This window comes from Neltuma alba, unplaced genomic scaffold, assembly GCF_004799145.2.
Source record: "Neltuma alba isolate B1F8T4 unplaced genomic scaffold, ASM479914v2 tig00012535_pilon, whole genome shotgun sequence".
NCBI lineage: Eukaryota > Viridiplantae > Streptophyta > Magnoliopsida > Fabales > Fabaceae > Neltuma > Neltuma alba.
In genome coordinates this window covers 1,580-23,293 of record NW_021637000.1, presented here as the reverse complement: position 1 = coordinate 23,293, position 21,714 = coordinate 1,580, and the positions used below count along the sequence as shown (strand labels likewise).

Here is a 21,714-nt window from a genome sequence, read left to right as displayed (position 1 = left end):
TATTCACTACTCAGAAAATAGGATTAATACAAACTTTCATTTTGATTTTGGTTCTTTAAGTCTTAAACTATAAGTTTTGGTCACTCAAATTTCTTTTCATTTAAAACATTGGTTCTTATAATCCAATAAAAATTTAGACCATTTTACCCCTACAAGGATCGAAATTTATGGTTAAAAGTTTGAGGAACTAAAACCAAAATGAGAACAAATTTAAGAGACCAAAAATTATATTAACCCCAAAAAATATTAAAAGCGATAGCACCACACGTGCTTGTGTCCACTGGAAAACTAAAGCATTCAGACACGGAAAAGGGCAAAAATGCCCATATCTATCATTTCGTAGATAATTGACATCTACAAAGATGAGCCAATATATACACACACACACACATATGCCCATCGATATACACGAACCATCTCGGCCATCTCCATTCTAAGAAGCCACTGCCTACAGAACAACTCATCCCCCCAAAATTGGATTAAAGAATGGAATAAAATTGAAGATAATCATAAAATCTGTATTACACTTCCTATATCCTTTCTAGTTTTCTTCTAAACCAATCTGATGTGCGCTTGATCTTGCTCAACAGCGCAGGACTTTTTGTAAAGAAATTCTCAGCATTTGTTAGCATTACCATGATATCGTGCTTAGCACCTTCTACACTCCGATAATAGTCATTCTTCAACCTTGATAGAATCAATTGAGGATATAATGGAACGGGAAACCTGTAATACAAATTAAAAAAAAAATCAATTTTTCACTCCATTATCTAGCTATGATTACATTTAAAAGAAAAAAGAAAAAGAAACCCCTTCCAATTGTTCTCACTTCTCTCCCCTTCTTCCATCGTCCTTTCATTTATTAGGGAAAAAAAATTAAATTACAGGTTTGCTTGCAATGAGTATAAATTAGGAATGATACGGAGTCCTGACATTCCCAGCACAAGGCTTTATCAAAATCACAAGGGTAAATCTGTCCACCGCTTTTCTGATAAAGTAACAAATTGCAATTTTATAGTTAAGCTGCAAATATCGTTTTAATACCTGTTTAAAAAGTCTGACTTCTCAGCTGCTCGGTTCAATGCCTGGATACCATCACTGTCCTGGATTAAGAAAAGCGGGAAAAAAATTCAGACATCTCATTCCTATTTCGTTTTCAAGCTACTTAATTCCCATTTTATTAACTCAGAAAATTGAAGATATGCATATTAAAAAGCCTACTTTAATAAAAGACAAATAATGGGACGAAAAGATGTATACTCACTCTCTGGATTAGTTTATAGAAATAAGACAACAGCTTATTTCTGATCTCATGGTGCATGTGAGAGTGCTCCAATTGTATCTCAGGATCATACAGTTCCCAAGGACTGTGCAGATGGGTTTCTGTAGGATCAGTCTTATACTGGATCAGATACCTCTCCCAAGGACTATCTGGAAACTCATGGCTTTTGGCCTGTGCTGAAAGAATGCGGCCTTCCCACCAACTTCCCCCTTCCCCGTTCGCATTTCTCCACCACACCATGCATTTATCTCTTGGAGACCAATTTCTCCTCATGGCAGTATCATACCATGTTTTTTCAACAACAAAATCCGGAAAATTAATCAATTCAGGCAGAGTTAATTTGAATGATTTACCACACACACTAGAAGAAGGATCTACAAATCTAAGTTTGAGTTTACAACAGCTATCTCCAGAACCTGCTACCGTTGCATAATCAAGTTCTGCAACCTTGCAAATTTCAACAGCACGGAGTCCTGTAGTTGATCTCCAAGGACCAACTTCATAGGACCCACATGACTCGATGTACTCTTGGTGACCCTGCCAATAGAAAAACCAAGTAAGGAACAGGTTATAAAAGCAAACTACCGAGGAACTAAATTTTACAAGGTAAAAGAACCACAAACTACCTGTCTCAAGTATACAACTTCATCACCAAGTTGAGGAATATAACGGTAACCCTCCTCATGCTCTGACAGCATCAGCCATGACAACTTCTTGATAGGGGGGTTTGACATCCTTTGAATTAATGTATCAGAATCATCTGCAAAATACCCACCCCGTCTGCTTCTTGAAGGCCTGGATCTTCGATGGAGTTGATCAGACATGTCAGTGGAAGATCCCGCCTGATTCAATGTTCCACCAGAATTTTGACCCCCTCGAATCTTAATCCTTAGGTTCATGTTATTTGACTCCTCTGATGTCTTTATTCTAATGGATCGTGTTCTATGTATTGGATCACTTACTGGATCACACCGATCAACTCCTGAATCAATATGTCTACTGACAATTAGCGTGTTCTCTTCCACGTCAGTACCAACATCAGGGTTGGCCTCACATTTTGATGATCTGTCCTTTTGTTGGGCGTGATCATGTACTTTATAGTCACCCTCTTCAGGTACTTCCATTCCTAAACCAGACACCATAAATGAGGAATTCTCAGCATCTATCTGAGGGCTAACAAATTTCAGTTTGCATGGACTTTTATTGTCCGCTGAAATTTGTTTCTTTTTAAGAACTAACTTTGTTGAATTCATAGGTGCTTTCATTTTGAGGTCAGGAGTAACTTCAGTTCTTTCTAGTGAGTCCTCTGTGCGTTTGTCACCACCATTTGACATCCCATTCCCAGATGCCAATGAGCCATCACCGTTAAGAAAATGGTTGCCAAGTAATGAAGATTCAAGAGATGAAGGTTGGAGTCCAGTATCAAGATGAGCAGGCTTTGGATGACTCCTGCAACTTATTCTCTCTCCATCACTGGTTACTAACTGTTCTGATTTTCTGCAAAACAAGGTCGGAAAAACCTTAATTCTAAGAAAAAAGTTTTTCTTCTTCTTTTTTTTTCTTTTTAAAGTAGAGCTCTAGCAATTTTACAAAAATCTAGAATTTAACATACCCAATAGTATTTTGTCCAAGGTGGTCAACCCCTCCAGGATCAGTGAGCAAGGTATCTTTCGATGTTGAAGATTTGGATGTGTCTATCTTATCTTCACTTTTGTCGTGGCTCTGGGGAGGAGCAGTGTTCACATCTATAAATGATAATGCTGGGCCCACAGAACATTTGTCGAGTACAGACTTTTGAATACTTCCCAGGGATTTTGAAGACTGACATACCACATCGGCCTGAGCATCACATGCATGTCCCATGTCTTCTAAAGGTAAATTTTTCTTAGAATCTCGAAGTGAAAACTTAAGAACCAGTCTCCTTCTATTTCCAACATTAGCCTGAGACTCAGAATGTGCAGGAGGCTTAGATGCATCAGCAACCCCATCCAAAAATGGTTGCTTATTTTCCTCACGCATACTCTGAATCTTCCTTTCAGGCTCACTAATAATATCTGAATCTTGCAAACTGTCAGATGATTCATCTTCAAGATCAGCATCTTCCCCATCCGTAGTAGATATTTCATCCATTTGGGATAACATATTACGAGCAATCCGTGCAGCAATCCGCTGAGGTCTTAATGTCTTAGTGCTGGAAGATTTTCTTTTAGATGATTTCCTGCTGTTCTTTGATTTCTTAGTTCTGTTACTTCCAGACGGTGTGCCATCACAATCATTCAAATTCCTTTTCCTGACACGCCTTCCAGAAGAAGTTGTTGACTCGACCTGAGAGATATTGAGGTTAGGGGCGAAGTTGTAATCAAATATTTAATCCAAAATAGTTAAAGAGACCACTTACTTCCGCATTTTGTTTTTTCCTTCTTGACCTTCGAAGGCTATCCCAATCATCTCCACTGCATTCTGGATCACTAGAAGAGATTGAACTTATACTCCCATGCTCCGCTTCACTGCCATTATCATCGTTTACATTGTATTCTGAGTCATTATCATCACTAATAATTTCAATTTCTGGCTCCCACAACATGGCATCTATGAACTCTGGTTGCGGCTCAACCATTCTTTCCAAATCTGCCAAGGGGATCACCTGGTAGTCCTGGCTGACACTGAAATCCGGACCAACAGCATACTTTATTGATGAAGGACGCCATTCAATGCCAAGAGCACCAAGCCGACGTTGCTGAAATTGACTCTGATAAGGCTCAGGATATGGCAACAAACCTGGGACCATAATGAAAATAGTTTATTGGAGTATTTCGACCAACAAAATAAAGTGCATGAACTACGAGATAGGAACCAAGCATACTAGAATCACACAGAGGATCTTGAATGTTTCTTCGGTATGGTGTAAGTTGAGTCTCCTGCATCAAGTGTGATATATATTAGCAGATGTATTGGATGCCTAGAAAAACAAAATATTTTATTTCAACTCAATCATGATGACAAAATCACCAAGTACAGTGGCATAACGGTTAGTAGAAACCTGATCAAGAACATTTCCTTGGATATCCCGTACAAGGGGTCGATAATCCCCAAGAAAAAACTGCAAGATAAATCAAGATACAATACATCATAACTAAACTTGTACCATCATGAAAAATCTTATTAAATACTAAAATGGTTATCAAAAAAAGGGGAATCAGCATGTCTATATTTGATCACCTGGTCATATTTTGCATCCTTCTGGGACTCGCCTTGACCAGTATTCAGAAAATATATTTGGCCAACATCATCTGAAAGCACAATTGATGTTCCATCCCTATGTGCCAAAAAAAATTGTTGACAATGCAGCAATGTCAGAATTTGAGGTGATAGATAGCTAACTTACAATCAGAATGTATACATGAAGATACGCTAGAAAACTCATCAGGCATGTGGTGTTGTGGTATTAAGTCATGGCTAACATAATTTCCTCACCAGGCAGGACACACACAGAAGCAGGCACAAACACTTAATGGAAGCTTGATGTGGATATGAATGCAGAAAAACCAATTGGTGAAAGTGTTGATCAGGTTGAATGCCCAGAACGATACAAAAGCAAGCCATAGTACATGTGATGAGATTTGCATGATTTAATAAGCACTTATATGGAGGGAAGGAATTCATTTACATAAAAATCACATGAAAAGATTAGATAGCTAAATAGAGTAAATAATTGCCCAAATTAAATACAATCAAGTGACAAGACAAATTAACTTGAGAAAACAAAGAGCACAGAAAACATTAATTATATTATTACCCATTTACCATAGTATGGTAACGGAACACACCAAAATCTTCATACAAAGAAAATCATAAACATGCATGGGGGTATTGAAGGAAATTAATGAACTTGAGATGCAAATTTATACAGGGATTCGAAGATGGTTTTTGGCTTTCAAAGCCAAACAGCATATACACCATGACATCAGGTAATAAGTGGTTACAAAAACAAGACACCAGGTTTATTCAAGCCCCTTTTGTATGGAGTAAACACAATATACCAAAACATTCATATATTATGTGGTTCATCACAAAGAAGAGGTTGCTTAGTAAGGAAGGATTGATTTCCTTTAATTGTCAAGTTGACTCCCCTATACCATTTATTTTTAACTTGTCAGTGGGCTAGGAAGCTATTAAATGTTGCCATGGATTTGATAAATTGTACACCCATAGTAGAAGGCTTGGAAGTCAGGAACAGGCTTTGCTACATTCTTTCAAGCAACATAATGTTTTATTTGCTGCTGCAGCTGCAGTGGCGGTACATTAGGAAAGAAGGCAATCTTGGTGTTGATTTGCATTAAAGCTCAGCCACGTCTTCCCAAGAAATTAAGATTAGTTGAAATAGAATTTCTTAGAGCTAGCAATATTGCATACGATACCTTATTCTTGGTTTTTGTAAACGATGTATATGTTTAGCTGTTGTTGAGGTGTTGAAATGGCTAAGATTTAAGAACACTTCCTTTTTCTTTTTTTTTTTTGGGACAACTTTAAGAGCCCTTCCTAAAAAGTGGCCTATTTATCTCTTTCGCTCTCAGTGTATATGTATTGTTGACTTTTTTTGAGTGGAATTACTACAACAATTTCACCCCAAAAAAAAATAGAAGAGAAAACCATAAACATGACAAGGGCAATTTTTTGTTTTTGCCAATAAAAGGGACAACAATAGAATATATGATAATAAGAAAACATAAATGAATAAAAGCATGGTAATATAGATTATTCTATTGACACTTACGGAGAAAACTTCCCATCCACCAACTTAAACCGTCCAATTTCATATGTTCGAATAGGCACGCCCTCCCATATCTTGAGACAGTATATCAGAGAATCATAATTTAGACAAATATACATTAAGACTTAAGATACAGAGTTCTTAAAAACACAAAATATGAGAAGCTTACATCCCACACAATTGTTCGTCCATCATAGCCAGCACTCATAGCTATCCGAGGGTTGAAGGGATGAACGTCCAAAACATAAGACTGAAAAACATTAAAAAGTGAAGCAAGATTAGAAAGTTTAAATTAAGGTGAAAAGGTACCAATAATATAACAAAAATCAAACTTGCTTCAGTCAAGAGCAAACTACGACTGCATAAAAAATAAAATTAAAAAGGTAGGGGGTGCGAGGGAAGTAGAGGTTACAGATGCAGTATGGCCGGTCAAAGAGTGCACTAAGCTTCCATCAACTGCATTCCAAACACATATTCTGCAATCTGCAAGACGAAAAGACCAGTCATCAGCAGATGCATTCAACCATCTTTGCTGCCATTAGACTGTACTCTAGTAAATTTTCCTCCAAAGAAGCATGGTAGGGGAAGACGTTAAAAAAGTTGCAATAATGCATGGATAAATGTAAAAAGATGAACAGATTGAGGATATGGCGTGGTGAGTGTATCAGCAGCAATCAGTAGTAAAAAGAAGATAAAATAACTTATAGATGCTCCCCACCTTAACTTAATGGAATATTACTTTCCAACAATTAATAGCCAAAATTGCCAAATTCAACCACTGGAATGATCTAGGCAAATTGGTGGGATCTAAATTGGTATAAACTTTCCCATCCTGTTAAAGCATCAATTTAAATCTAGTACATTACCCATGATAGCAGCAAGTACAAATCGATTGTCCAGGCTCCATACAATCATATTGACACCTCGAGGAGTAGGTAGGAATCTCTGCCTTGGACCCCCTCGAGGAGGCTGAGGAGGCAAAGGTGGTGGAGGCACTTTTAAATGATATGCACGAGTCCAACGTCCCACTTTTCCCTGAAATAGCATCAGGCAACATGTAAATTATGCATATTAAGGACTATTAACATGTTAGGAAAAGAAAATGCATTTCATGTAGGCATTTATTATTTACCCAGTTCAATATACCTCGATTATTGATAAAAAGGAAACAAATTTCCACGGAAACCTTATTTAAAAAAACTCACATGAGATCTACGAGATCTAGGAACCCAAATAATTGCACTTCCATCTCGGGAGCAGGTAACTATGTTATCATGACAAAACCTGAAGAATACAATATGACAACAATATCACACAGTTAGTTTGGGGGGAAAAAAGAAACTACACCAATTATATTTCCTTTGGTCCTTAATATAAGAGTTAGATAAGTAATTTGCAAATATTAAGAAAATTTGTCAAGTTAGTTATTTGAAATAAACCAGTATTGTGTTCCCTAAAATATTATCATGTGTATTAGAATGGAAACCCTTTAAGATGTGCAATTATCATGGAAATTACTTTCCAGAAAAATGAATAAATATGGAAGACAAAATAGACTGGGATCCCACACATTTAGGACTAAATTGAATATTCAATTAGCTCTTATATTTGGGACCAAAAATAATATTAAACATGATATAAGAATAGCAGACTATAATATGCAAGTCATAAAATATGTATTGACCAGGAGCTTCTGAACTTCGGGACATTTTCTTCCTTTAAAGAGTCATATGTTGAAAATTTCGAAGCCACTGAGCAACCACTGCATTTGGAAGTTGCAAAGACAAATGAATCTGTGCATAAAATAAATAAACAAAAGAAAAGAAAAGAAAAGAAAGATATAACTAAGACTACCCAACCTAAACTGCACATAATTAACATCATTTTCATGGCCAGCCAACAAATCCATCTCGTGTACTGGTTGTTCTGAATCATCTGAGTTAGACTTAAAAGCGCTCCACACCTACCAATAATTGTAGCCGAGTCAACAGATCTCAGTAGATGTAACATTTAAACAAGTAGAAGTCAAAAGCATTAGTGGAAGAATGATAGAATAAATCAGAGAAGTCCTAAGTCAACATACCCTTGCAAAAGTATCAGAGCTACCAGTGACAAAAACAGTTCCATTTGCATTATACGCACAACAAAGTATCTGATAGCTTTGTTGACCATTACTTGAGGAAGGTAAATTAGCAGATGGACCATTGTTCTTACCTGCAATAAACTTTACATTGCTTCTCACAATCTTATGAGCAATCGAGAATAGCTAAATAACAAGAATTTATGGCAATCGACAAGTCAGACTACTGATCTAAAGTTGAACTAGCATTAAGCACAAAGATGACAAAAAAGTTCAGATCATGTTAAAAGTCCCAAATTTGATTGTTTTGAATGAGATAAGAATGTTCGGCCAAAAAAAAAAAAAGAGATATGAATGTTACATTTATTCTAAGATACATATTACTCCAAAATGTGCTTTTATATTTGACTTATTTTGTAGAATCTAAACCTTTGCATAGCACAATCCACAACATAGTATAGTAGTTATCCCTGACCAATAAACTCAGATAGTATTGTAGTTATCCCTGACCAATAAACTCAGACCATATCTAGGTCTAGGTCTAGGTCTGACCAATTCATAGTAGCACTAGAAACGAAGATCTGACCAGTTAGAGAATCGGAAGGCCGAGGCAGGTATATCCGTGGATTGCACTGTGAATATCTTGCATCCCATATTCGACAAGTTCCATCATCTGATGACCTGCATCCCTCAAAATGTGGGGTGACAAAATAAGAATCCTCAGACTTGCAAATCTTGATTGCTTTTAAGGGATAAAAAATACATTCTTTGCAGAAAAGGTAACTTTGTTAATGTAATAATTTAATTTTATATTTTAAAATGCAGATGACATGCCCACAGAATTTGATATTTAAGAGCAGCAAATAAATTTACAACTCAGGGCATAGGAATCAACGATTTTAATAATTATAATAGTACACTATCATCATCATGATAAATTCAAATTATAACCAGTAACCATAAAACTTAACTAAACCTCATAGATAAAAAATACTTCAAAATTTTTCATAAACAATGCACTTATCTAATCTTAGCATAAAATTTAATATGTAACTAGTATAGACTACCAACAAGATTTGAAAGCCAAAAAATATCATTGAATTATAGGAGAGACTCACGATAAAAGCTGGTATACAGCACTGGGTCGAGGACTAAATGCAATGGTGTTAACAGCTCCAGTATGTCCCCGTAAAACTGATATTGGCATTCCATCTGGTAAGCGCCACTGTTGCAAGGTAATACCAGCTCAGTTTGCCAAGAAATACAGGAAGATAACAAAAGTTAACACAGACTTACAACTCGAATGACAAAATCATTTGATGCAGATGCCACCAAAGCATTGTTTGAGCTTACAGCCAAATCAGTGATATCACCCTTCAATCCACATAACCACAGCAGAAGATTTAATGACAATGAAGGGTAAAATTGCACTTATCAAAATTACTTTCATTCACAATATTCTTGACTCACTTCATGTCCACGGCAGCTCGCTAAACAAAATGCAGTTTCCATAGACCAAATCTTAACAAGACGATCGTCTGAACCACTGATCACATATCTTCCAGATCGATCAAATATGGCTGCAAGATAATGATCCAACAATTTTTAACTAATTAACATTTAACTACTAATCATCTTCAAACCATCATTCAACTTACCATGAAATTGTTCAAAATTTTAGCTGAAAGAAATTAGAAAGAGAAAATGAACTTCAAATCACAAGTTTAGCAAAAAAGCAGGCCATACCACAATAGACAGCCACACGATGTCCCCTCAACTTCTTTATGTTTTGCATCTTCTGCACCATAGTTGATGGTTTGGCTATTGCATAACATGCAGATCGAATTGATGGGGCTCGATGGTGTCTTGTGAAACCACCTCCAATTTCCCTTAAATATAGCCCCTGAACTTGATTAGCCTGCATGTGAGGCCAACGCAGGTAAGCCGGAAGGGGCTTAACTTGATTTTTCCCTGTTTTCCTATCAACTGTGCAAACACCCAAACATTAAGATAAAATAAATATATTTATATCCTGTGATTTCCAATGCAGATAGGGCCAAATAAATATGGCAAGAATATGACATATTTAAACACAGTTGATGAAATAAACTCTTGAACAGTACTGCACTAGGAAAAAAGAGAGCACCAAGAAGAAATACCAAGCCAAAGAAAACTATTTGAATAAATATCCAGATATTCATCATCCAGCCGCTTCACATTGACAAGCTCAAAAAAATATTTTAAAAAAAATTCCAGACAATGGCTACATTGTACACAACCCAAGCAGCAATCTCACTAGAGAGTACATGACCAATGCAAAGACGTGATCGAGCTGGTTCACTCGAAATAGTGTGAAACCAAAAAAAAAAAAAAAATCAACTTTATATTATACGTGAGTTATATTAGAAACTTTAGACTAATATGCATTACAATGTTTTAGTGAAGCAAATGGTTCTGTATTTGTCAATAAATGCACATTTTATTACTAACCAAGTTGTTTGTGAGCTTAACTAAAACATTAAATTTTGATGATTGGCTTATCTAATTAAACTAATGTAATATGTTGATAATTTTTTTTTTTTCATTTAATAAATGAGTCAAGCTGAATTTGAGCTCTTGACGAAGTTAGTCCTACTACTTCAAGAACAGCTGTAAAACCCCAAGAGAAGAAATCAGATAATTTACAGAAATCTGTATTTTATGATACAAACATAATCACAGAATGTTCATTGTGTAAAATTATTAATAAAAAAGCATCAATTCAAACAAGGTTTGATTTGTGATTTGTATAACACAGGCCTATTACTCAAACCTAAATCAATGGAATATTAACACATCCCTCAACTGATATTGTGAAGGTTAAGAATAGACAAGACATTGACGGAAATCTGTAACCACGACTTCACTTTACTAATACATTCACTACGATACTAGCAGAAAAGTCTGATAGCAATTGAAGTATAAAATTGTACCCATCTCAGTTGACAGACATTTTGTAGAGTGTACCCTTAATTTAAAACTACAGGAATATAAAGGAAAAATATAACTTTTGTCCGATAAACTTTTCGTCAATTATCAATTTATTCCCAAAATTTGCCTCTGAATAACTCAGTTCCTATAGTTTCTTAAGTCTATACAACTGAATCTCTATAATTACTTAATAAAATAATTGTTTTGAGTCATAGTTCAGAGATCAGATTGATAATTGAGAGGAATTTCAGGGACTAAAAGTTATATCTTCCCAGAATATAAATGATAGGTTAAATAATTGAATAGAGAAAGTAGATTAATATAGCATATCACGTACCGTCCAAAAGAGAAAAGGAACCAGATCCAAGTAAAGTAGGAACATCAGCAGCATTAGGGGCACTTTCTCGAAGTTTGCTGTGCATGGGATGGGCTGTGCTCAGCATCAATTGCTTCAGAAGCTTTACCAAGTGATCCTTTGCTATGTGAGAATACCTTGGGTTTACAAAAATGACCAAAAATCAACGCCCACGCAAGGCAGAGTAGGCGAAGGCCATTACTAACTTAGTTTCCCAAGCTAATTAAAGCAAGAGTTCTCTTTTAGGGGAGGGGGTGTTTATTTTAAGATATAAAGAAAAATCCTCATTTCGATCAGCACATTTTTTTATCAATAGAATTTCTATAGGCACATTTATTTATTTTTTTAAAAAACTGATATTTGGAGCAAGCTTTGACCATCACAAATATAAGTTTCTCAAAGTTAAAGACGTTGGATCTCTATGAAACAATCTGCAGGATGTTAAAAACAGAAAGCAAAAGAAGTTCAAAGCACTTGCTGCATTTATTTAGTAGCATAGATGAAATTTACCACCACATTATATGTTTTTAGAGGGGCAAAAAGTACCTATCCGCTAATACGTTGTAATTCAAAGGGAAAGAAATGCCATCATCATCATCATTCCCGCTGTGCAAGCCACTTCTTGAAAACCAAGCATGATATCTTCTTGGCAGAAGCTGATGCTCCAAAAGTTCATTCCAGAAATGCGAAAAAGTCCTCTTACATGGCCCAGCGGACAAAAAATGCATAATCAAAAAGTAAACTTCTCTAAGGTCCATATCCACATCAGTGTCAACATCATGACCAGCAGCTCCTTTATCATTACAAGGTCGAGCCATCTTATCCACCTGATTTGTAAAGCTTAAAGGTGACACCTTAACTAATGACGCACCAGTAGAAGCCATGCACTTTCGTGAATCCATGCTTTTAAAGAAGCCTAAAACAGAGAAAAAATTCCATTTTGACAAATAAATAATTTCACTCAGCGAAGTAACAAACCTCAATAATATATGTACAAGAAAAGCTGGTGCACTACCAAATTAACAACAGATAAGGAAAAAAATCAAAGAAAAGTCAAACACTTTTACACTGGCTAAATTAGGGAACTATTGCCAACCCTGGTAATTATGGAAAAAAGATCAGTAGCTTCTATTTTGGCATGATCATACTATCACTAGATTTGCCAAGGTTGATTTGGATGCAAATGATTAGCCCAACATTTGAATGGTAAAAAAGATTAAGAAACAGAACTGAAATTATTATGTGATTTTCATGGCCGTTCAAGATCTTTTTCTCCAGGGAAAGAGCAGGTGATTCTCACAAGACTTCAATAAAGTTAGCTAAGGTTGAAGATTGAGTACAGCAAGAGTGCGAAATAGACATTCAAAATGAGAAAAACCGAACAACCAACATTGCAATATCCTTCGCGGTAAATTTTGTTCCTATGTGATTCTTTGGAAGCCAGCCAATAAAGAGAACTGAAAGGAGAGACTCAATTGAAATAATTCCAGTATTCAACCTGAATAAAATAAAACAAAATATAGAACGAAAGACAGCATAATTGAAACAAGGAGGATGGAATCACCTCTAAATTGCTTCAGGAGGGTAAAGCAGCGAGGAAGTTAGGTTGGACTCCGATGTCATCCAAGTCCATGATGAAGACACCTGAAAAATAACCCACCGAGAGCATAAAAAAAAATGTTATTCAAAATCTTTGAGTGGTTTCAACACAGAGGGGAGAAATTTATTGACAAAAACACTTACCATTAAAGAAAATAAAAAAGAAATGTAAGACTTGATTCGTTTCCTATCTAGGGCTTCGTTGCTATTATAGACTCGGGTTAATAAGAAGAGATTTGAAAGCTGAACTTGCAGTTGGAAAGAAAATTAAAGCTAGGTTCTTCCAAGTCTCAAACACTAACTCACCCTAAGAAAGAAATTAATATTTGATGTCAGGGACTGAGGAAGATTCGTCCGAAACTGTAGCTTTTACTCTTTATCGTTTTCGGTTTTGAGGTTAATCCGGTCGGAAAGTTGCCCCTTTTCCTCGGTGTCCGATGACGCAGCCGCGGGGACAACGAAATAGTATCCTGCGGGATTTATTTATATAATATAGCTCACAATAAATAAAGTTAAGTTTAAAAAAATGCGTATTATTTTTGTTGGCAACAAAATATATTTATTTTTCAGGTCGTGTGTTTCTTATATTTAATGTATCACATAAATATATGCGGCATATCTCTACATGTAGTATAAAAAGTTTATCTTTTTTGGGCAGAATGTAAAATGTTTATCGAACATAATCGATGCAATTTTTTGCCAGAAACATAATCCATACATATATGAATGCTATAGAACTTTTTGTTTGCTGTGCATAGCGCTCCGGTTTTTTTTTTTTTGGGGGGGGGGGGCATCAGCTCCGATCACCCCTGAGTTAGTTTTTGTGATAAGCCCGATCACCCCTGAGTTAGTTTTGTATGATTAACTAAATTGCCAAAGCGCGGAAAAAAAAAAAACCGAAAACGAAAAGAAACAGACTATATAGGATTGCCAGGGCCACAGGGCCACGGGCATGCTCTGACGTTACCGCGGAGCAAAAGTATCCACCTGATGTTAAGTATAAAAACCAGCTTTATAAACAAGATCAGAAATAATATTTTATGAATTTTAATTCCATGTGAAAAAGGTCTAGACCATTTTCTACCTTGCTTTTCTAAAATCTCAACCCTTCGATGTAACGTGGGTTTTTTAAATAAAATTAAATTTTTTTCCAAAAAAACAGAGAAAGGGTGGGAACAAATAAAACTCACATATTTTATTTTTTACGGTGCAAAATTATTTAAAATAAATGTAAGAATATGGTATTTAATATTAAAAAATGACAGGAAAATATTTATTGAATTTCAAAATGATAAATAGGTAAGGTTGATAGGTTTTGAGTAGTAAAAATCATTACAAGTATAGTCAAAATCAGTACAAGAGTAATTAGCATGACATATTTATCTTTTTAAAAATTAATAAAATTTTTTATTATTTTTTATATTAGTATCATAATCTGTACTTAAACAGTCACACTCTTTTTCTTTGGCCAATCATGATCCTTTTTCCAGAGGACGGCGTATGACTAATGGCATATACTGATGGCATGGATGAGATGCGTCCCGCTTAATAATACAATCGTTCTAAACATAAAAGTTAACAAATAATATTACTTAGAGATCATAAATAATTCAATTTAATTTTAACCATCATATAACAGAATTATTTATAAATTAAGTATAACATGGTAAATTGATATTACATAATTGATACTAAGGTTCTTAATATAAACTAAATAACTAATTTGTAAATATTAAAAAAGAGTTAGTTATTTATAATAAATAAATATTTTCTTTTTGAAATACTCCAATTAATCATGTGCATTAAAAATACCTCTTAATCATCATGGGATTACTTGGTGATAAAAGAAATAAATATTAAAATTAAAGTGAACTAAAGTCTTATATTTAAAATTAAATTAAATCTTCAACTAGTTCTTATATTAATAATAAGAAGTGCTATTACATGTCTCTCATGGATCATTAGTACTGTCTCCTGCAATTTTCACAAATAAAATAAATTTTCCAGCATATATAAATAAATAAATACAACATTTGATTCGGCAAATGCGAAAAACATAAAAATAAAAATTTTACTTCCTTTGGTTGAAATTTCGACAATTCATCTTACATAAAGCATTCATCACCGTCAATTCCTTAAAGTCATTAAAAGAACCGGGTGAAGTAGAACAGAAGAATATATTTATATTGATGTTATCGTAATCACATTATTATTTTATTAATAGGCATGCTAACTTTTATGCCATCTTAAAGTATTTATGTTAACTAGTAAACTAGTAAATGATAACTAGTGGATAAATGATGCAGATATCAATAAAAAATTGTTTTTTATTCTGGTTACAATCTTTTATCAAATTCATATTGTAAGATTAATGCAGATTGTGTCGTCAAGTAGGATCCATAATGGCAAAACTCTCGCTGAATTTTCTAGGACTCTGATTTATCATTTAAGGCATCTGATTAAGCATAGCATTGCGGTTCATTTTTGCTAATTATAGTATAGCTATTTGTTCCCAAAACAATATATATATAGCCGAAGCAAGTCAGTCTCCGGATGACGGAGTCCATTCAGATTCGACCTGACTTCCATTTCTACGATGTCATTTTTACAAAATATATCATAGCTGAGGCAAATCCAAATAGACAAGAAGCAACACAATCAGCGCCTCCGATCTTATCTAAGCTGAAGCATGAACATTTAATTTAAACATGAAAAATCCTAACTATCAATACCATTAAAAAAAAAAAACACTTGGTGAGCTTCGTGAGACCAAACTACAGGATAAACCAGACCTGGAGAAAACGGGGTTAAAATTGGATTGGCTCAATTCCAGTATATTTGCAATAAGGGTACATCAAGCATCGATGAATCGGATATCAAAAGTGTGGGGGTGTATCTGCCAAACATTTAATGCTGCGTACTCCTCCAAACACTCTTTCAGCTGCGCTTCGCTGTAGCCCTGTCCACGAGCCACAAAAAGTTCAATTACGGACCGGTCAAGAATATACCAATGCATCAAATTGAAATCAAACTCCGTATTCTCGGTAGTAGCTAATAAGTTTCGGACAGAATTAAAAACCAATCTAGCTCTTTTCAAACCATTTTACTCAACTGATATATTATCAGGATCACCACATGCTAAACCAGCTAAAATCTTCCCTGCCCGTTGATTCCATGAAATGCAATAATGTCCTTCCAGTTAAATTTTATCAGCTAAAACATTTATTTCAAAGGGGGCCCACACGGAGCCTCAAAAATGAGTTTCACTTTATGACTCGTGATGTAAATTTCATTTTTTTTTTTGCCACCAATAAAATTTCATAATTTATATTGAATCGATTTTCTGTAGAATATTGGCATGTGTTTCAGCAGTCAAGCTTGATTTTAAATCCATTCATCTGCGTTACATAAAGTCATTTTAAATTACTACTACTAAATAGTAGATGGAATTCAACTCTAGAGCGAACTCACCTTCCTAGATATCCAATTGAGGGCGCGGGCATAGCTTACGTCCATCCGGTTACTCCTTGCAGCTTCATCTCGCAGAATAGAATAGATATCAGATATCGCATCTAGACCAGATCTTTGACGCTCATCGGAGTATAAAGAGAACTTCGACATCTGCATTAACCTCAGTGCCTCGTCCACGTCACTCTGAGCGACAGTTTCCGAAAAGCGGAGTCTCGCTAATGCCTATCAAGAATTGCAGAGGGCCATTCAACTGATTAGAAACAGTTTACGCATTTTAATGACCTATAACCAAATAATCTATGCTGAGAGACTTGACTCTCTTTTGTCCGACCATAGCTTTCCTCTTTCCTCTTTAGACCGATCTGAACCTATTCCTCGGTAGTAGTTATAATATAATTTGTTGTTGTTGACATTAAAATTAAAACATGGAGACTGAGCTTACAGCTGATACGCGGAGAATGCTGAGTAAAGTTCTGACAGTTGTGTATGAATGGGGAGTACTTGACTTGGCTTCTTCTTGGCGAATACTAGAATAAGCAGTAGCAATGTACTCTTCCAATTCCCTGGGGACACTTGGAGATAATCTTCTTGCAGTAGATATATATGCTCTAGAAAAAAATAAAGCATGACTTAATTAGCAGTGACCCAAGGATAACAGAAGTCAGTATAACCATGCAATCAAATCAGCACAAACTGAGCTGGAAAATCCGATGAAAATTATTGAAATTCCGCAGGCAACAGTGCTTTAATGCAAGACAGTATGTGAATTTACCGGAGAACAGATGGTTCAAGAGGAGTGAATCCCAAAGCAGGAGATTCTTTATTTTGGTGGACATAGACGATATGCCTAGCCATTTCAAGATCACTATCCATATCAGCTCGATCGAGGATTAGCCACAGAAGATCAAATCTTGATAGCAGGGCGGGAGGAAGATTAATATTTTCTGCTGGAGTTCTTCTTAGATCATATCTTCCCCTTCACATAAAATTAAAAAGAATAAATTTTGGATATGCTCAAGTGTCAATGCATATTAGACCTGGTCTCCATTCTCCCAAAGACAATAAGTAACCAATAAAGAGTAGTGTCTAATTAAAGATGAAAACGATCACGTATAAATATCACTAAAGACAAGAAGTATTAACCATGCCGGATTGGCAGCAGCAAGGACAGCAGTCCTTGCATTCAAGGATGTAGTGATCCCGGCCTTGGCAATGCTCACAGTCTGCTGTTCCATAACTTCATGTATAGCTGTACGATCAGATTCATCCATCTTGTCGAACTCATCAATGGCACAAATGCCCATATCTGCTAGTACCTGAATACAGTATTCCGGCATTATACCCATAACAACAAAAAGCAGCTTTTCCTAATAAAACAGGATATTGAATGAATTGCTGCAGACAAAAAAGGAAGGGGGGGAAAAAAGTTTGAATTACCAATGCTCCACCTTCCAGAACCATCTCATTGGTCACTGGATCCTTCTGAACAGCAGCAGTTAGACCTACACCACTACTTCCCTTGCCAGTGGTGTACACTCCTCTTGGTGCTACGTTAATTATGTGTTTAAGGAGCTGACTCTTTGCCACACCAGGATCACCCATCAAACATATATGCAAATCTCCTCTGATCTGCAATTATATATGAAAAATATGACGTTTACAAACATGATCAAATGCAGCATATGCAAAATAATAAAAAGTAAGACCACTAATGGAAAGGTAAAAGCTTTATCCTTTAACTCAAAATTATCATTTCACTATGAAGCCAGCGTGTCTTAAACCATGAATCAAAATGATTTTTTGGGCCAAACCACAGATGAACATGCATAGTCCAAATAATCAAGCATAGCTCATTACCTTCATCCCATCTTTTAACTTCCTGTGAGGAGCACCAACAAGAAGAAGAAGCAATGCTTTCTTGATATCTTCATGTCCAAAAATTTCAGGAGCCAGTGATCTAGCCAACTTGTTGTAGATGTCGCCATCTTCAGCTAATTTTAAAATCTGCTCTTCTTCGTCTCCAAAAAATTCATACCTGTAAAAGAATCCAATGGAAAAGGATAAATTTCCTCCCAACATTGGTGAACTATCATTTTTATGAGAGCATTTCCGCAAGATGTGCGTGGACATATACAAATAAGCAGCATATGAGAGAAACCAAGTTTATTACAATAGTTTGTCTAAACTGGAGCCTTATAGGGACTAACCAGTGAGAGAAACAACAGTGAATTCTAGCGGAATAAGAAAAAGTTCCAGCCATTATTAAGATTTTAAAGGTGACTTACTCTTCATATCTTTTCTTGAAATGGGTAACAGACATGGCTTCTAAGTAAGTATCAGCAACTAGCCCAGCACGCATTGCTCTGTAACCAGTGAAAGGTATGGGAAGAAAAATACCAGATAATTCAACAACATCACCTGGGGCTACCTGAAAATGTTTAATAAAGAGTACGATAATTAAATCCAGCAAAGCTTGTAAGGCTAACATTAGTTTTTCGTTTGTAAAATATGTTTCTCAACTACCTTTCGAAAAAAAAAAGTTTGAAAAAAAACTCTCAAAGATGAAAATATAGCGCTAACCATGCTTTATTTGTCACAATATTTAAGAAGAAAACAATTGGTGCCACAAATTTTTAGGCTAATTCCACGGCAGGAAATGACAAACCTTTCTTGTGAGCTCTCCCCTTAAATGAACAGTCATTGTTCGGGGGATATGTCCTTTTGGAACATGTTCAGCTAGTTCTTGAAGTTTTGCCTGCAATTTGATCATCTCACAAGGTTTATTATAACTAACTAAGCAATTGCATGCCACAGAATGTAAAATAAATCAATTTATCACATGAAAGGCTGTTGAGCATAGAGGATAGGGTTCAAAAAAGAAAAGCTCATTAAATAATTTTGTGGATGAGACATATTTTTATATTTCTAGATAAAAAGTAATAAAAATACAATAATTTTTAAGTAATAATGATGGGAATTTGATCAATATTATATATCTCGTTTTCTATACAAAAGAAAAGGAATATATTTCCTTGAAGGTAACCAAACATTCACGTAGAGCCTATAGCAAGGAGAAAAAAAAGATTTCTTCTTCAAGACATATTTTGATGACTGAAAGAGAGTCAAGGACAAACCTCCTGAAATTTCAAGAACTTTGATGCTCTTAGTTGAAGAATGAGATTCCCCTTGCTTTGATTCATATGACAGCGCTTAGAAGGACACTCAAACAAAGGCATGAAGACCCGAGCTGTTACCTCCTGTTTAAGAGGGGAAGAAAACAACAATCTTAAGGAACAATGATACATGAATATCTCAAAGGTCAAAACAAATCCCAAAAGAAAAAAAAAGGTTTAATTGATAGATAAATTACTTTAAGCATCTTTTCTCAACATCTTGGCAGTTAGATCATAATAACAAAAGAGAAAAGTTTTGAAACTGAAAATTAAATCTCATGTTGTAGTTTTTATTCTATTTCCTAGTTTCTTTCTTCATTAAAACTGCACAATACAAAAAACGACCATATCAATAAGTCCTCTTTAAATTACCTGGTAGATTTCAAAGCCACAATCTTCACATGTGTAAACAGCTACCTGCATCAATGGTTTAACATCCGAACATCGGGTCACAATACCAGATGTCTTTATAAGCTGACCAATATATGAAGCCTTCACCTCCCTAATTGTAAATGGCCGCCCCTTTGAAGATGCCTTAATATAAACTTCACTGGAGTATACGGGGTAATATTAGCCGACAACCATATTTCATGATATTTTCACAATTATCAACGACTCTCGAAGTAAAGAAGCAGGAATTCCAGCAAGAGATTGAAGAATAACTATCAGATTACCAATTTAAGCTCACGTAAATTTCCTGGATGAAGATGATTTAAGCCTAGAAAGTGATTAAATGCAGATGAATTTCGTAATTATCAACATATAAATATAATTATTATAGATTCCATGTAAGTAGGACAAGAGGGCTTTTAGTCAAACTTACAAGTAGCGCTTGATCTCAGAAGGCATCTTTTGAAGAGGATCTGAACCATCAGCACCTTCCGCTCCTTCGTCAGATCTCTGTGTCATCAATATATCATGATCATCATCCGTAAAGGCTTCAGTGGGCTCTGGCATAAGGCCGTCGATCGCATCAGCAAAAATTCCAATGTACCTCCGAGTATTTTCGGTCACACGTCTGAGAAATTCTTCGTCTAGATCTTTATACTGAAGTTTCAGAAAAGATAACAGAATAATTGTTCGTGAGTATAATAGACAATAATAGCGTAACAGACCCACCTCATACAAAAAGGTGGGTAGAATTTTAAGGAGGGGGAGGGAGAGAGTGTTACATTGATCAAGTCCCCAATGTCAATTTGGATAGCTCGAGTTTTGTGGTTAGCAACGTCTTGCTGAAAGGGGAAAACACAACGAATTAGGGTTAATTTTCATTCTGGTTTCTCTATTCCACGAAAGAGGTAGGATTTTATTGGTCTCAGACGATTTGGGCTTCCACCTCGTCAATTCAGAAAATAAGGGAAGAAATACAAGTTGAATTAAAATAAAGCACTGACCAAAATGTTCATGTATTTGGGTTGACCGTTTGCATCTGCGAAGTTCGAAAGAAACTCCTTTGCCAGAGCTAGGGAGGGAAAGAAAGAATTGGTTCAACCGGAGTAAATAAAAACTAAACAAAAACAGAACAATAAGCTCAACGAGTCGCGGCGAAGAGTAAGGCGAACGAAGGTCTCACCTACGTCTGCATTGAAGTCGAGGTCCTTCATGGTTCAACCGGGCAAGGACAGGAGAGCAGCTTCACTCTCAGGCTGAAATGTGTGAATGAATCGGCACAAAGAAACTAGAGCGCGAACGAGATTTGGATTTGAGGGATTTTGGCGCCAAATGACAAACAATGCTGTGACTTTTGGCGGGAAAGGACGGGCGGGGAAATGGGCCATCGGATGGCCCCAAAAAAAAGGAAGAACGGGATGTTCTCTCTCCTTTCTTTTCTACCCAACGTTCTCTCTCCTCTTCTAAACATACCTTAATCTTTTAATCAGACCCTAATTTTTTATTAAAATTATAGCTTTTTAATATATATTTATTGCTACAAAATAACATATAACCTAAGAATATAATAAAGTATGATTAATGTATTTTTTAAGTAAATTAAATTATACACGTGTCATAGCT

General features: G+C 35.6%; 2 protein-coding genes across 4 annotated transcripts; both read right to left on the bottom strand.

The window, feature by feature from the left end:
- Positions 1-246: 246 nt before the first annotated feature.
- Positions 247-17,610, bottom strand: LOC114728369 (bromodomain and WD repeat-containing protein 3). 3 transcript variants are annotated; one of them, XM_028915263.1, is made up of 27 exons: positions 17,599-17,610; positions 13,364-13,417; positions 13,023-13,102; positions 12,005-12,374; positions 11,441-11,595; positions 9,880-10,119; positions 9,604-9,713; positions 9,430-9,507; positions 9,252-9,358; positions 8,720-8,814; positions 8,137-8,267; positions 7,913-8,016; positions 7,738-7,815; positions 7,259-7,337; positions 6,920-7,088; positions 6,466-6,536; positions 6,223-6,303; positions 6,057-6,127; positions 4,502-4,598; positions 4,323-4,382; positions 4,146-4,200; positions 3,681-4,060; positions 2,895-3,607; positions 1,909-2,779; positions 1,265-1,819; positions 1,045-1,103; positions 247-726 (listed from the first exon to the last, which is right to left on the bottom strand). In XM_028915263.1, the coding sequence occupies exons 4-27, from the start codon at positions 12,358-12,360 to the stop codon at positions 531-533; spliced, it is 4,911 nt and encodes a 1,636-aa protein (XP_028771096.1). In that variant the 5' UTR covers positions 12,361-12,374; positions 13,023-13,102; positions 13,364-13,417; positions 17,599-17,610; the 3' UTR covers positions 247-530. The 3 variants fall into 3 exon arrangements, with proteins under 3 accessions (XP_028771096.1, XP_028771095.1, XP_028771097.1); XM_028915262.1 differs by lacking the exon at positions 17,599-17,610 and having other exon boundaries at positions 13,364-13,502; XM_028915264.1 differs by lacking the exons at positions 13,364-13,417; positions 17,599-17,610 and adding an exon at positions 13,202-13,294.
- On the bottom strand, positions 15,620-21,380 carry LOC114728370 (DNA replication licensing factor MCM7). The gene is made up of 15 exons (XM_028915265.1): positions 21,275-21,380; positions 21,096-21,163; positions 20,874-20,933; positions 20,525-20,748; positions 20,074-20,251; positions 19,663-19,785; positions 19,194-19,283; positions 18,814-18,956; positions 18,386-18,563; positions 17,966-18,157; positions 17,672-17,844; positions 17,301-17,504; positions 16,971-17,136; positions 16,529-16,750; positions 15,620-16,016 (listed from the first exon to the last, which is right to left on the bottom strand). Exons 1-15 carry the CDS (start codon positions 21,303-21,305, stop codon positions 15,912-15,914), a joined length of 2,157 nt encoding a protein of 718 aa, XP_028771098.1. The 5' UTR covers positions 21,306-21,380; the 3' UTR covers positions 15,620-15,911.
- Between the last annotated feature and the right edge of the window lie 334 nt (positions 21,381-21,714).

What these genes read in the sequence shown, in the direction of transcription:
- LOC114728369 (XM_028915263.1), bottom strand. Translation starts at nt 12,360, where the DNA reads ATGGATTCACGAAAGTGCATGGCTTCTACTGGTGCGTCATTAGTTAAG. An exon ending in GCTGTATACCAGCTTTTATC is followed by an intron (nt 8,815 to 9,251) that starts GTGAGTCTCTCC and finishes TGAGGGATGCAG; the next exon opens with GTCATCAGATGATGGAACTT. An exon ending in GCCTTCCGATTCTCTAACTG is followed by an intron (nt 8,268 to 8,719) that starts GTCAGATCTTCG and finishes AGTTTATTGCAG; the next exon opens with GTAAGAACAATGGTCCATCT.
- LOC114728370 (XM_028915265.1), bottom strand. Translation starts at nt 21,305, where the DNA reads ATGAAGGACCTCGACTTCAATGCAGACGTAG. An exon ending in TCTGAGATCAAGCGCTACTT is followed by an intron (nt 20,252 to 20,524) that starts GTAAGTTTGACT and finishes CGTATACTCCAG; the next exon opens with TGAAGTTTATATTAAGGCAT. An exon ending in GCATTCTCCGCGTATCAGCT is followed by an intron (nt 16,751 to 16,970) that starts GTAAGCTCAGTC and finishes AATTCTTGATAG; the next exon opens with GCATTAGCGAGACTCCGCTT.